The sequence below is a fragment of the Eptesicus fuscus genome, chromosome 6 (genome assembly GCF_027574615.1).
Source record: "Eptesicus fuscus isolate TK198812 chromosome 6, DD_ASM_mEF_20220401, whole genome shotgun sequence".
In the NCBI taxonomy this organism is placed as follows: domain Eukaryota; kingdom Metazoa; phylum Chordata; class Mammalia; order Chiroptera; family Vespertilionidae; genus Eptesicus; species Eptesicus fuscus.
This window is the reverse complement of record NC_072478.1, coordinates 103,515,115-103,529,342: the sequence shown is the minus strand read 5'-3', so window position 1 is coordinate 103,529,342 and position 14,228 is coordinate 103,515,115. Positions and strand designations below refer to the sequence as shown.

The 14,228-nt window shown below is 55.3% G+C and overlaps 1 protein-coding gene and 1 long non-coding RNA gene across 5 annotated transcripts in view; one reads left to right on the top strand and one right to left on the bottom strand.

The window, feature by feature from the left end:
* The window catches only part of ERGIC1 (endoplasmic reticulum-golgi intermediate compartment 1), an 85,518-nt gene extending 79,392 nt beyond the window's left edge, over positions 1-6,126 (bottom strand). The window contains exon 1 of one of the 3 annotated variants that reach the window (XM_054718148.1): positions 6,089-6,126. In XM_054718148.1, the coding sequence (XP_054574123.1) occupies positions 6,089-6,111 (23 nt within the window). In that variant the 5' untranslated portion in view covers positions 6,112-6,126. Of the gene's footprint in view, positions 1-2,475; positions 2,695-4,189; positions 4,258-6,088 lie in introns of those variants that run through there. The other 2 variants (XM_054718149.1, XM_054718147.1) reach the window with 2 other exon arrangements.
* On the top strand, positions 2,745-7,896 carry LOC129149518 (uncharacterized). 2 transcript variants are annotated; one of them, XR_008556444.1, is made up of 3 exons: positions 2,745-3,325; positions 4,719-4,869; positions 7,786-7,896. It is a non-coding gene; the product is annotated as an uncharacterized LOC129149518 (long non-coding RNA). The 2 variants fall into 2 exon arrangements; XR_008556443.1 differs by lacking the exon at positions 7,786-7,896 and having other exon boundaries at positions 4,719-6,875.
* The last annotated feature ends 6,332 nt before the right edge of the window (positions 7,897-14,228 follow it).

Here is a 14,228-nt window from a genome sequence, read left to right as displayed (position 1 = left end):
ATCAGAGGAAGCCCCTCTCCACTCCCCACGGCTCTTAAAAGACGTGACAGGGTTGTGGGACCCTCCACACCCTCCCTCCTCTCCCAGAACTAAGGCTTCGGAGCTAACAGTCCCGAGTTCAAATCCCAGCCCCACCAGCTCACCAGGGCCCTGGGCAAATGGTCTCTCCTCTCTTGGATTTAAAATGAGATTAAAAGCCCCTCTCACAGATGACAAAGGAACAAATGCCAAGCGCCTGTACAGCGATGACTGCCCCACACACACCCCTTCTCTGGGTGAATGCCCCACGCCCGCCTCCCCTCCCCCCTCCAGTGCTAAGAGGCAGGTCCACGTGGCTCCAGGCCCCGCACGTGGGGCGTGGGGCGGAGGGCTGAGCACGGTAAACATGTGATGAACCAACATGAAGAGGAGGAAATGCCCGGGATGCTGGGACCTGCTTTAGAACCCGAGCCCTGGAGGTAACAGATCTTAAAAACTGCAGGCTCCTGGGCCCAAATGGCTCATCCTCCGAGGCGGGAATGTAAGGCGTTGAGTCCACTTTCCCGTTAGGTGGTGAGCCCACGCCCTCAAGGAATCGATGGAAGCTCGGCATTAAGCTGGGACCCCCCCACCCCCACCCCTTGGCCCTGAACCGTGCATCTCAAGGGCCAACCAGGTCAGGAGCTGTGTGCGATGCGGGACCCCAGGCCCACCTTTCAGTCTTAGCACCCGTGAGGTGCAAAGCAAGACCCTCAGCCCTGGAACCGCAACTTCCTCATCTGCGGATGGGGGAAGGAGGCACAGAGAGAAGGGATTCCACCAAGGTCAAACATCACCGAATGGCATGGGGGTGGAGGAGGGGCAGGGATCGCCAGCCTGGGTTAGGGGAGGCTCTGTGGGGCCAGGAATCCCCGTGCCAATCCCAGGTCTCACCGCCCGGATGTAACGTCAGCATGAGGGCTGACCCTGGGTTCCATGAGGGGGGCTTTCCTTGTTCCAAACGGCCCTGCGTCTGCAAGCGTTTGTCTGAGACCCCAGTGCCAGCCTCGGGGCTGCATGGAAGGGCCAGGAAGCTGGCAGATGCTTGCACGATGGCATCGGCGCCCAGGACAGGCTGGGGTACCCCCTCAGCCAGTGCGAGAGGTCCAAGGCCAACCACCTCTGCAGGCCGAACCCCCACCGTGCCCCCTGCCATGGGGGTCACTGCAGGGTTGTCTTCCAGAGAAGGCTGTCACTTGGCCCTGACTTCATTCACACCTGGAGGGAGGGACGGGACGGGGCAGTCGGGGAGGGAGGGCTCCCTCCTGGGAGGTGGGCACCGGAACCCCTGTTTTGTGGACAAGGAAATGGCTGGTGAAGCTTCTCACCCACCAACCCCCTCTTCTAGGCTCTAAACCCTACAGGCTCTGAGTAGAGCTTCTCAGGCCCTCCGTCCGCACAGGTGGGACCTGGTGCTCAGCCCCAAACCGCAGGTGGTGACAGAGACGCTGAGAGGCTGACACTTGCCCGGGTCATCCAGCTGAGCAGCCAGGGGAGGTCTGCACCCCGGGCCTGCTCCCTGACTTCCAGAATGGGCCCAGGTTCTCAGCGGAGCGGGCAGAGCCAGGCCGCTAACTCAGCTCCTGCCCACACTAGCCCTTTGTGTTCCTGGCCTGACACCCATGGTGTGGCTGCCTCAGGCCAGGGCCCCCCCCGGGGCTCCAGGGCCCAAGGGGACGTCTGTGGAGACCCCTTCCCAGGCAGGCTTTCAGAAGGCCTAACCCTGCACAACGTGGACCATGAGGGCTGGACCCACAAAGGGTCCATTGTGATGACTGGAGGAAGCCAAGGCCACAGGCTCAGGGCCCTCGGCACAGCACTGCCCCAGGCTCCAGGGCCTCTGCCCCTCGCCATGGCGCCCCCATACCCAGGGCCCAGGACCAGGACTGGCTGGGGGTCAGGTCTCCTGCTCTGCCCAGCGGGGCAGCCTGAGCCTGTGGTAACCTAAACCCCCCCAGCTGCCCCGCTGGCGGGATGCGCTGCAGACCTGAGGGTCCCTGGGGGCTCCTTCAAGGCGCCCAGGACGCACCTGCCAGCTGGGGTGGGGTCCACCAAGAGGCTCTGTCGAGGGAGGAAGGGGCAGGCTGTGTGCTCCCAACTGGAGGGGGGGGGGGGTAAATCTGTGTCCCAGATGGGGGGAGGAGGATGCATATTTGTGAAGAGTAAGGACAGGCCGGGGAGCGGGCAGGCTGGGGAGGGGGCTGCAGGGAGGAAAGGAGGGGGCGGTCCGAGGTGGGTGGCTTTGCCCACAGAGGTGGGGGGCTGCACGAGGGGGCCCTCCGCGGCCCGGGCAGGCTTTGTGTGCGGCGGGCGGCCCGGCCCGGGGTCCCGAGGGCCTGCCGAGGCATGCACGGGGCGGGAGCCGCCTGGCGCGCCAGGCAGGAGGAACCCGCGGCGCGCCAGGCACCCCTGCGCCCGCGGAGGGGGCTTCCCGGGGGCCGGGGTCGCCTCACTCACCTCCTGAAGTCAAAGGGCATCGTGCCGTCGCCGCCGGGGGTGGGAGCGCTGCAGGCCAGGCGGGCCGCGGCGCCGCGTGGGTCCCTACCGGCTGCCAACGCCTCCTCCGGCCGCCCCGCCCCCGCCGGCCGCCCCCCGCCCGGCCGCTCGCCGCTCGCCTCCGCCGCCGGGAAGTGACGCTCCGCGCAGCCCATTGGACGCCGCGGGCCGGGAAGGGGCGGGGGAGAGGCGGGCCTTTTGGGGTAAAGGCTCTCGGAGGCGAAGGGAGCCCCCAAAGAGGCCTTCTTCCTTCGCGAGCCCCCCACGGTGTCTTCCTGCTCGCTCCCCTTCCCGGTGCGGCTCTGGGCTCACCCCGCTGCCTCTCCGAGCTTCTGCCTTTGCGTTTGTACAACAGACGCCTTGAGTGTGACGATTCCATGGAAAGGTCCAGGTTTGGGCCCTGCACAGCGTCCAGCTCTGAGCAGGGCCTGAGACTGCGTGGGAAGGGCGGTCAGGCAGCCCTCGGTTTGCAAGGGGCACATTTTTACAAAAAGGCATCCCCCTGCTGTGCCTCTCTGGGGAAGGCACTTGGCTTCTCTGAGCCTCACCCCTTTCCACAGTCCGCACGGAGGAGGTGGACTCTTACTGGAGGGCTTTTTCCTGGGGATCAAATGACTGGCTTCCAGCCGTGCCTGGCACCTAGGAAGGGCTCAGGCCCTGCAGCTGCTGTGGTCGGCCGGGCAGCGGGCTCCGCTCTCATTCCAGCTGCATTGAGGACATGCAGGCTGTCTCGGAGGTAGACGGTGGCCTGGTCTGTGCCTTGGCCCACGAGGCCTCTCTGAGCCTCAGTTTCCTTCTGTGAAACTCACAGGTAATCAGCATCTCCCTGGACTAGAGGAGATGATGATCGAGGTGACTCAAGACCCGTGTGGAGGAAACTCATTTTGAACTCCCCCCCTCCACCCCGCCCCCGGTTTTCTGTTGTTGGCCCCACCACCAAGGACCAGGCTCCAGGTGACAGGGAACTTGAAAATCCCAGGGGGGAGGGAGGTGGAGGCTCATATCTAAAAGCAGGGCCCGCAGGCGGTTTCTTTGTCTATAAATAGAGGGAAATGGTGGTACTTCTTCCTCTGGGAGGGTTCCAATGCAGTTTCAGCAGGGGGTGGGGTGCGGAGGGGCTGGTGTAGGGGGTGGGGTGCGGAGGGGCTGGTGTAGGGGGTGGGGTGCGGAGGGGCTGGGGTAGGGTGGGGCTGAAAACCAAACTCGCCCCCCTGGAGCATACACATGGCCGCACAGTTGTCTCTCCTACCCTCTGACCTCTGGCATTCTCATTCATTCGTTCACTCACTCATTCATTCAACGAGGGGCTGGTATTCTCGGGAGAGAGAAAGAAATCTCTGACTGAACCGGAAACCGAGGGCAGCAGGAAGGCTGAAGGGGCCTGGAGCACCACTGGGCCCGAAGGACTGTTCGTTGGGGCTGCGCAGGAGGGAGCCGTGCCGTGGTGGGCCTTTGAGCACACGTCTCCCCCCTCAAAATGTGGTCCCATGCCAGCTGCTGGGGCGCCGTGGGGCGGATCCCTGGCCCCAGCTCAGACCTATGGAATCGGGTGTGCATTTCACGTCACCTCCAGGAGATTCCTTGGCAACTGAAGTTTGGGAGGCATTGTGCTAAACGGCCTGGCTCCTGGAGGTGGGGGTGCAGGGGGAGCTTTAGCATTTCCTGGTCCTTTTACCTGGAGCACATTCCTTCCTTCTCCCACTCAGTCATATGGGCAGAGGACGCCATGTCTCCCAATAGCCACTCTCCCTTTCTTCATAACGGTGAACAGAGCCCAGACTGGAGCCAAACGACATGGGTGCACGGTCCAGCTTATCCACTAACGTAGTTTACCTCTTTCCCTCAGTCTTCTCATCTGGAAAATGGGAGCAATACTAGTACCTTTGTCATAGGTCTGTTGTGAGGAAGAAATGTGTTGGTGTATGTCAAGGGCTTAGGTCCGTGCCTGGCACAGTGCAAATGAAAGCTACGGTTGACTGTAGTTGCTATTTTTGTATGATGATGGAGCTCCCAGATGATGGAGCTCCCAATTTGTGGCTGGGTATATGGATGCTCAAAATGAAAGTTTCATGTCTCAGCTTCCCTTGCAGCTAAGTGTGGCCATGTGACTCACTTCTGGCCATTGATAGGTCAGGGGAAGTGGCTTGTGGCAGCTTCTGGGGTAGTTGGTGTATATCACTCTCTGTGTCCCTTTCTCCATCTAGATGCCCAAAATACGGGTGCCACCATCCTGGATCCTGTGGTGAAGGCCACACCATGCAGAGCAACTGTAAGATAGAGGAGACTGGGTCCCTGTCACTGAGTGGCACAGTACCTGTCCTCGAACACCTACCCAGACGTCTAAGCAAGAGAAAAGTAAACACCTATCCTGCTTCAGCTACTGTTATTTTGTAGCTTGAGACACTTACACCTGAACCAGGTGCTAGAGTGCCTGCCCAGCCTCGGCTCAAATGCTATATGCAATATAGGTCAGGGGCCCCATTACATGCTCGCATGGCACCCTCCAGTTTTCCTCGGGAGAACTTGTCCCCATTGGCTAATGTCTCCCCCTCCATCTTGGCTGGAAGCTCTCCAGGGTGGATGGGTGTCTGTCTGTTCAGTCGTCTCCCCGCACCCAAGCAGAGTCTGCCTGTGGAAGGGGTGTAAGAACTGGGTGTGGACGGCGGAATGGAGGCCCCCAGGGAGGTAGGTCTTCCCGTAGAACAGAGGGTGGGGAGTGGGCGCATCATGAGGATCTCTGTGGGGACTGGACTCACCCAGTCCCAATGGTCCCTCCTCCCAAAAGACAGTGGGAGATGGAGCTAAGGCGTAAGGAGGAAAGTTCTGGATCTCTTCGGCCAGGGGAGAGACTGCATCACAGCTGTGGCTTCCGGTGTTGGCCAGCTTCCTGAGAGTCTCATGTCCTCGGGAGGTCACCTCCCACACTGACTAGGGCTGGCCTGGGGAGCCGACAGGTCATTGTAGAATTGTCCGTGTCTGACCCCTGAGGGCCGCTCGTAAAGGGCATTGAGGCTTCTGCTTACACCTGCCGACTCGCTTGCTCTGGAAGAAGCCACCTTCTGCATCATGAACTCAAGCGCCCGGCCAGTGTGGCTCAGTGGTCGAGCGTCGACCTATGAACCAGAAGGTCACGGTTGGATTCCCGGTCAGGGCACATGCCTGGGTTGCAAGCTTGATTATTCCCAGTGTGGCACATGCAGGAGGCAGCCGATCAGTGATTCTCTCTCATCATTGATGTTTCTCTCTCTCCCTCTCCCTTCCTCTCTGAAATCAATAAAAATATATTAAAAAAAAAAAAAAAAAAGAACTCAAGCCCCCTTACAGAGGGGCATGGGTGGCAAGAACAGCCCCAGCTGAGCTGCCTCTGAATTCCCAAGGCTCATAAACGATGTGAGGTAACACACGTCGATCTTAAGCCACTAAATTGTGGGTACTCAGTTCAGGGCGGGAGATAGTTTACACAGCCTCTGTCTCCCAGCCAGGCGAGTGAAGTGGAGAACTGGCTGGGCGACCTGGCCACACTGCTGACCTAGCTGGGTGTCTGAGGATAAAGGGAAGGACAAGAACACCTTACCTGCTGCAGGTAGCCTCTAACATCGCCGCCCCAATGAGTCCGCCTCCTGGCATCCGTACCCTTGTGTAATCCCCTGCCTTAGAGTGTAGGCTGGACGTGTTGACTCACTTCTAATAAACAGAAGACGGCGGAAGTGATGGCATGTCGCTGCTAAGACGATGTGTGAAAAGATGTGGCTTCTGTCTTGGACACTCTTTCTATCGCTCAGATCAATGGTCCTGGGCAAGCCGGCGGCCCTCCCAAGAGGTCCATGTGGCCAGCTTGCCGGTGGCTCTTCAGAGGCCTGACAACAACTGTTGGAATGAGCTTAGAAACGGACCCGTTGGGCCCAGTTCCGCCTTGAGGTGACTGCAGCCCTGCAGAAACAAAAACGTGGTCCTCAAAGCTTGCTGAGAAGATGAAGCCGAGTGCCCAGCGCATAGTAGGTGCTGATGAAATGCTTGCTGAATCAACCAATCAATAAACAATGGGATGTTCTATAGGGTAGAATGTTCCCTGGATCCAAATGCTCACTTCCCTTCACCCCCTCCTGCAAATACGTCACGGGGAGTTGTTTTAAGCCGGGAATGGCCGGGTCAGATTTGTTTTTCTGTAATAGGAAAAGGGTTTGTGTTCCATGGGTGTGGCTGCTTCCACTGTGGTCTGCATGAAGAGAGAGATTAAGAAATAATAATTCTTTGTTCGTTCAGAGAGGTCTTGAGGGTAACTTGAGCCTCGTAAAAGGTAGGCCTCTGACCAAACAAGTCTCTTTTCTTGTTCTAATAAAGTCTCATGACCAGCCAGAAGACATTCATTCATTCATTCATTCATTTATTAAGTTATTCACCAAACACCTCTTTATGACAGGTCCTCTGGATGTAGAAATAAACATGACACCTCCCTGTTCGCAAGAAGCAAAAAGACAGTGAGCAGAAGTGTGGTGCCATTGAAAAACGGGGGCAGGGCCCCAATTCCTTGTGCACGTGTAGTTTTGGGCGGTGAGTGCAGTGGTGAGGGCAGCACCAGAGGTTCTAGGAGGCCGGGGGGGGGGGGGGGGACGAGGGGGGGTGGTCCCTAATTCTACCCATGGGGTAAGTCAGTCTGAACTCTTCCAGTTAAAGCGTCTCAAATCAACACACACTGTCTCGGGCAAAAAAAGAGAGAGAAGCCCAGAGGTAGACTCGGGCTTCAGGCACAGCTGAACCCACGCAGCCCACAGTTGTGTGTGGAATCTCTCCCCATCCTGAGGCTCATCTTTCTTCTGGCTGCATCTCCAGGCAGGCTTTCTCTTTGTGGGGCAAAATGTCTGCCTGTCGCTCCGAGCTGATCAGGTCTGGCTCAGCAATAGCAGCTGCTAAAGACGGCTGTTTCCTGATACCTCCAGCAAAGGCTCCTGGGATGACCCTCAGAGGCCTGGCTTGGGCCACAGCCCTGAATGGTAGCCTCCAGGAGAATGGGACCTGCTGATTGGCCAGGCCTAGGCTGAACAGCAGCCCCTAAGCAAGCGTGTCAAACTCGCAGCTAGCGGGCCGCATATGGCCCACAACAAATATTTTTGCGGCTCAGCCAATATAACGGTATGTAAGAAACGTTTTAATAAAAATTGTGTAACTTAATTTTTACAATATCCTGTTACGCATAATTATGAATAACGAACTACAACGTTTGCTAAGGACTGATGACTATAATCGTGTTGCATTCATTTCCCTTACGCGCAGGCGCACCATTTCTCTCCACCAATACCAGCAGCGAACATTTTAGCAGCCGATTGCCACGTCATTAGTCTTGGGCTGACTTGTTTGGTGTGCGCAACAGGAAATATTTTGCTTTCGGAGAATAAGCAAAATAGGTTTATTTGCGTTATGCTTATTAATTTGTGCAGTTATTCAGTGTCTGGTAAGTGAATGTTGAAGGAAAAATATTGTTATTAAAATGTTCTATTATTTTATGCTAATGATGACTCATTTATTTCAGCCCTTTGTGTTCAGCACGTCTCTATCGGAACAAACCTACGTTTCTATGAAAATGGAAGCTTTTGTTTTTTTGCGGCCCACGTACACTTAAACCTTGTTTATTTGGCCCGTGTTAGCCTTTGAGTTTGACACGCTTTCCCTAGAGCCCGGAGTGGAATCAGCCTCATTCTACACACAGGGATTCAGATGGGAGAAGGGTGGTTTCAAAGAAAATGAAAGAGTTAGGGCAACATTGCCAAAGGTGGAGAGGATGTTGGGAGGCTAACCCATCAGGTATCTACAACGGGAGTCAGGAAAGGCTTCGGGAGGAGGCAGAGTGTGAGCTGAGACCTGAAGGACAAGTAGGTATCAGTCAGGGGAGGCAGGCAGGCGGGTGCCTCAGTTATCGATGGCTGCAAAAGAAATTACCCCAAACTTAAAACCCATAAAACCTCAAAGGGGCAGGGTTCAGAGAGCTTCCAGGTCGGTGAACATGGGGAGATGTGTTTCCATCCTGGCTCCTCCATTCTCCTGGCTGTGTGACCCTGGCCAAGTTACCGACCCACTCTGTGCCCTGGTTTGCTTATTGCCAAGCTGGGATTCATAATGCTTATGTCATATTAAGTGACTTGATGTATTTCCAGAGCTTGGCATGGAATGGGGCACATAGTATCTGCTCAATTAAATGGCAGTTTGTCCACAGCCTCCCAGTCTGGGGAGAACGCCAGGGAAGGTTAATGCCAAAGCAGCAGCACGTGCCCACACAGGAAGGGGGCCTTTGCCTCAGCTAGCGCACCTCTGCCCTGCGTAGGGTCTGGCCGCTTATCCATGCTTTCTGAGGCTCGTGAGTGTGAGGTCTCTCACCCAGACAGTGCGAACTGCTGCCTCCAGCAGTCAGCGTCACAGGCTGGGTGACTCAGTGCCTCCCGCTCACCTTCTCTCCGACCTGGAGCTCACCTGGACCCGTTCCTCCCTTGTCTGGGGTTGGGGTTGGGCAGGGCCTGCACCCGGTTCCTCCTGAGCAGGCTATGCAGCGGCCCCTTCCCCACCAGCTCCTCCCTCCCCTCCTGCTCCTGGGCTGGACCTGGGTGCTGGACCAGGTCTTCCTGGGGCTTCAGCCTGAGCCGGTGTCATGGTGCATGGGTGTCACCGAGGGGTGACAGCACTGACATCCAGGGGCAGGTGGGCCTGTCCTTCTGCTGATGACTGTGCTGGGCTCCCTCAGAGTCGGCTGGGACTGGCTGGGTGTCAAACCCACCTTGACTCCTAGGAGGAAACAGAAAAGGGAGACCTGGGTGGCACTGGGTGTGACTCCTGTGTCACTGAAGGAAGTCCCTTCACTTCCCTGAGCCATAACCTCTTCCTCTGGAAATTGGTCATCGGCAGGAATGAGAGGCCATTCACTCATTCATTCATTCATTCATTTGCAAGTTGATGATACACCAGTGAACAGGACAGCAACTCCCTTTGCATACAAGTGCTTAGCACCCTATAAATAATGATCTACAGTAATAAAAGAGTAAGATGCAAATTGACCGTACCTTTGCAATGCCCACCAGCCAATCAGTAGTGAGTATGCAAATTAACCCAACAAAGCTGGTGGGTTAATTTGCATACACAGGTGCCAAGCAGCCAGGGGCAGGGCAAGATGCTTGCATTGTTGCCATGGCAACGACACAGGCGTTCCACACCACCCCAGCTGCTCTGGGCCTCTAGGCAGCATGGGAAGGTAGAAAGGCAGCTCCGGGCTACAGCAAAAAGGTGGCTCTGGCCAGAGCAAAGGCAGTGCCGGCAGCCAGGGGAAGGAAGGCCCATTCTTGCCCAAATCTTAGTGCATCGGGCCTCTAGTAAGTACAGACAAGCCGACTAACAATATGTTCTAGGTATCTCTGGCTAGATCCACGTGGCCCTAGGTGCCTGCAGCTGGAGAAAGGCCAATGAAAACCTGGCTCACTGTAACCCCAAGAAATGCCCAAGAAGTGAGGTCAAGGGTATAAGAGAGAAAACTCTGGGGTCAGAGATTGGGATCCTAAGCCAAGCTCAGTCGATTTCTGTCTGTGTCACCTTGGGGATGCCCCCTCCCCACAGCAGCCTCAGTTTCCTCTCTGCAACATGGAGGTCACGCGCAGTTCACGGGGTAGTTGAAGGGCCAGACGTTTATTCCGTGGTCCCATGGGAGCCCCTCCCCCCACTGCTTTGGATCTAGTTCTAGCTGGATCTCACATCCCACGCCCTCTGGTCTCAGGGTCATATGGGTAAAGTGAGGTCTGTCAGAACAGCCCACCCTCGCTCTGTGAGTTCATTCCATTTTTATTTTTGTTTTCCTCCGTGACAAAACAACTGCATTTTTAGCAGCCCCTAGACATGGCTTCCTATGTGACTTCGATTCAAGATCCTCCCGGAATCCAGGAAGCATGTCGGTGTTATGGACAGACATCAGCGGTAGCCTCCCCTCCAGAGTCGCCACCCAATCTTGTGTTTAGTCACCACAAGACCAATGCTCTCTTTGCCCCGCCCCTCCCCCAGATCACCCATTCAGCAAGAGCTCTAACCTGGCCTGAATCAGTCGTTAAAACAGGATTAGCTCCTGTGAAACTTAGTTTTTTGTTTTCATGAACTAACGTTTTCATTAAAGCCATAGTAATTATTTAATTTAAAATGTAACATTAAAAAGACATTCAGACTGGGACTGGGGTCCACAATGGAGACCGAACTCTCTCTTGCCCCCGCACCTCCAGCAAAGGCGACCACCGCTGAAGGTTTCCTCATGGGAATCTGCATTTTGGTGGGCCAGGCAGGGGGGGCCGGCCTCTCCTTGGGAAGGCAGGGGAGGTGGCGTCTCTCCATCTGTCCTGCCAGGAGCCCTGAGGCCGGAAGGGAGGGAGCAGAGTGGGCGCTTCCCAGAGAGTTGAGGGTCCGCCAGAAGACTAAAGGGGTGGCCTTGGGGTCAGGGGCCGGACAAAGGCCTTTAACCCACTTCCGAGGACCCGCTGACCCTGTCAGGAAGGTCCTCTACACATACTTACTGCGTGACTACGTAGGGCCAGAAATAGCTCTGGCCTTGGCCTGGGGCTGGAATGAGGGCGGATGAGGAAGTGGACCCTGGGAGACCCGCATCCCACTGTCAGCGAGCGGAAGGGAGAGATCACCCAACACCCACTGTCTGCCAAGGACGGCTGTCAGGTTATTTTAAAAGTGACTTGGAAATACACGATGAGCCTGAAAATCCATTTTCCGTGTGAAAAAACAAAAACTGCAGATTGGCCTGAAGCCCCTCGGCTCTCTAGCTCCACTCTCGGCCTCCTTCCACTTCGCCAGAGGCACGTCCCATGTTCCAGCCGGTGTGAGCCACTCCCACCTGGTTGTCTGCATTTCTCATGCACATATATGTTTTGTTTGTATTTGTCTGGTAAGGGGAGTAGCGTCAGGCAGGTTACTCGGCCACTGACTCTGGGTGAGAAGCGTCTCCGGGAGATTTCTCTTTCGGCGCGTGCGCATCTGTGCCCGGGCTGCGTGTGGTGCCTCACTGGGCACTCCCATGCCCCGCTGCCGAGGAGCAAGCAGAGGCCCCGGGAGCGTGAGTGACTCGCCGCGGCTCCCACAGCTGCTGAGGAGTGGAGCAGGGTTCAGACGCGGGTTTCTCTCTCCACATTTGAACTGTACCTGCCCTTTACCTAAGCTGCCTGTGGTTTGTGCCCTACATTTCCTTTGGCTTATGGTATCATCAAATGTGCCGTTTAAATGGCAGGTTCATCGTAAAGCAAAGGACAAATTGGCCACCTCCCTTCCCTGTTAAAATACCTCCATGTCTCCCCATACCCAAGGGACCGGGTCTAAGTCCTCAACCCCAAAAGAAGAGATCTTCTAGCCCTAGCCGGTGTGGCTCAGTGGATAGAGCATCAGCCTGTGGACTGAAGGGTCCCTGGTTTGATTCTGGTCAAGGGCACATGCCCAGGTTGCAGGCTTGATCCCCAGTAGGCAGCATGCAGGAGGTTGTGTTTCTCATCATTGATGTTTCTATCTCTCCCTCTCCCTTCCTCTCTGAAATATAGATATATAGATATATAGATATATAGATATATAGATATATCCTATCTAATAAAAGAGTAATATGCAAATTGACCATCACTCAAACACAAGATGGCTGCCCCATGTGGTCAAAGATGGTTGCCCCCATGTGGACACAAGATGGCCACCACAAGATGGCCAGCAGGGGAGAGCAGTTGGGAGGGACCAGGCCTGCAGGGGAGGGCAGTTAGGGGTGACCAGGCCTGCAGGGGGAGGGCAGTTAGGGGCAAACAGGCTGGCAAGGGAGCAGTTAGGCATCAATCAGGCTGGCAGGGAAGTGGTTAGGGGGGTGATCAGGCTAGCAGGCAGAAGCGGTTAGGGGCAATCAGGAAGGCAGGCAGGTGAGCAGTTGGGAGCCAGCAGTTCTGGATTGTGAGAGGGATGTCCAGCTGCCCATTTAGGCCCAATCCCGGTAGGATCGGGCCTAAACGGGCAGTTGGACATCCCTCAAGGGGTCCCAGATTGGAGAGGGTGCAGGCTGGGCTGAGGGATATACTCCCCTGTGCACAAATTTCGTGCACTGGGCCTCTAGTGTGTATATATATATATATATATATATATATATATATATAAAGATCTTTTAGACAGGGCTCCTTGTCACTTCTCCAGCCTCCCCTGGCCAGGCCCTGCCTCATGGTCAAAGCTCCTTCCAGCGTGTGTTTTCCAAACAATTAACTCAGTTCTGACACTTTCTACCTGGAGAGAGCGTCAGATCCACAGGTTAGGGGCTCAGTACTACGAGACCCCCACCCCCACCCCACCCTCCACATGCCATTCTCAAATCCAGGTTGTCACTTGCGCTTCTGAGCGACCAGCTCTAAATGGGAAATTCCTGGGACCCTCTCTGAGGGTTCAACCAATTTGCTCGAGCAGCTCACAGAACTCGGAGAGACATTTACTTACGGTTACCAGCTTGGGATACAGGATGAAGAACCAGGTGAAGGACATATCACAGGTGTGGGCAGCGGCTTTCCTCACATCTCCTCGGGTTCATCAACAGGAAGCTCCCCAAACCCTGCCCTTTTGGAATTTTATGGAGACCTCATTACGTAGGCCTGATTGATTGAGTCATTGGCCAGTGGTGATTGATTGAAGGCAATCTCCAGCTCCTCTCCACCCCCTGGAAGTGGGGGCGGGACTAACTTCCAACTCTCTCATCACCTGCTTGGTTCCCCCTGGCAACCATTCCCCTTCCAAAAGTCATCTCATTCACATAAACTCAGGTGTAGGTAAAGACATGGCTTTCATCCCTTAGACAATTCCAAGGGTTTTAGGAGCTCTGTGCCAGAAGTGGGAGGAAGACCGGATATATACGTTTCTTACCATAAATCACAGTAGCACACTTCAGAAGAAACAAGCTACTTACGGCTGCCTTCATGCCACTTTTCCTCCTCCATGTCTTTCCTTCCTGCCCACACCTCCTTCCTGCCCGGAGGACAGCTCCTCATCCTTACTCGTTGCCTAGGTAACTGCAAATCATCCTTTAGGACTTGACACATGAGCCATCCCCTCTTGGTTGTCCTTCCTGTCACCCACAGGCTGGGTTAGAGGTCTCTCCATTGGCCCACAATGCCTTGTACTTGTATCCTTACCAAGGCATTTCTCGTCCCATTTTATTTTTATTTTTTTAAAATAAGTTTTTATTGCCGTAACCGGTTTGGCTCAGTGGATAGAGCGTCGGCCTGAGGACTGAAGGGTCCCAGGTTCGATTCCAGTCAAGGGCATGTACCTTGGTTGCGGGCACATCCCCAGTGGGGAGTGTTCAGGAGGCAGCTGATGGATGTTTCTCTCTCATCGATGTTTCTAACTCTCTATCCCTCTCCCTTCCTCTCTGTAAAAAAATCAATAAAATATATTTTAAAATAAGAAATAAAAATAATAAAATAAGTTTTTATTGATTTTTAGAGAGAGAGAAACATCATCAATTGGCTGCCTCCTGCATGCCCCTCACCCGCATGTGCCCTGACTGGAATGGAACCATGACGTCTTGGTTCCTGGATTGAGGCTCAACCATTGAGCCACACCGTCCAGTCTCTCATCCCATTTTCATGGCCATTCTATCTGCCTCCTACTTGTGAGGGTGAGCTCCTGGAGGCGAGGCTGCTGTCTCCTTCACCTGTGACTCCAGGCCCCAAACAACC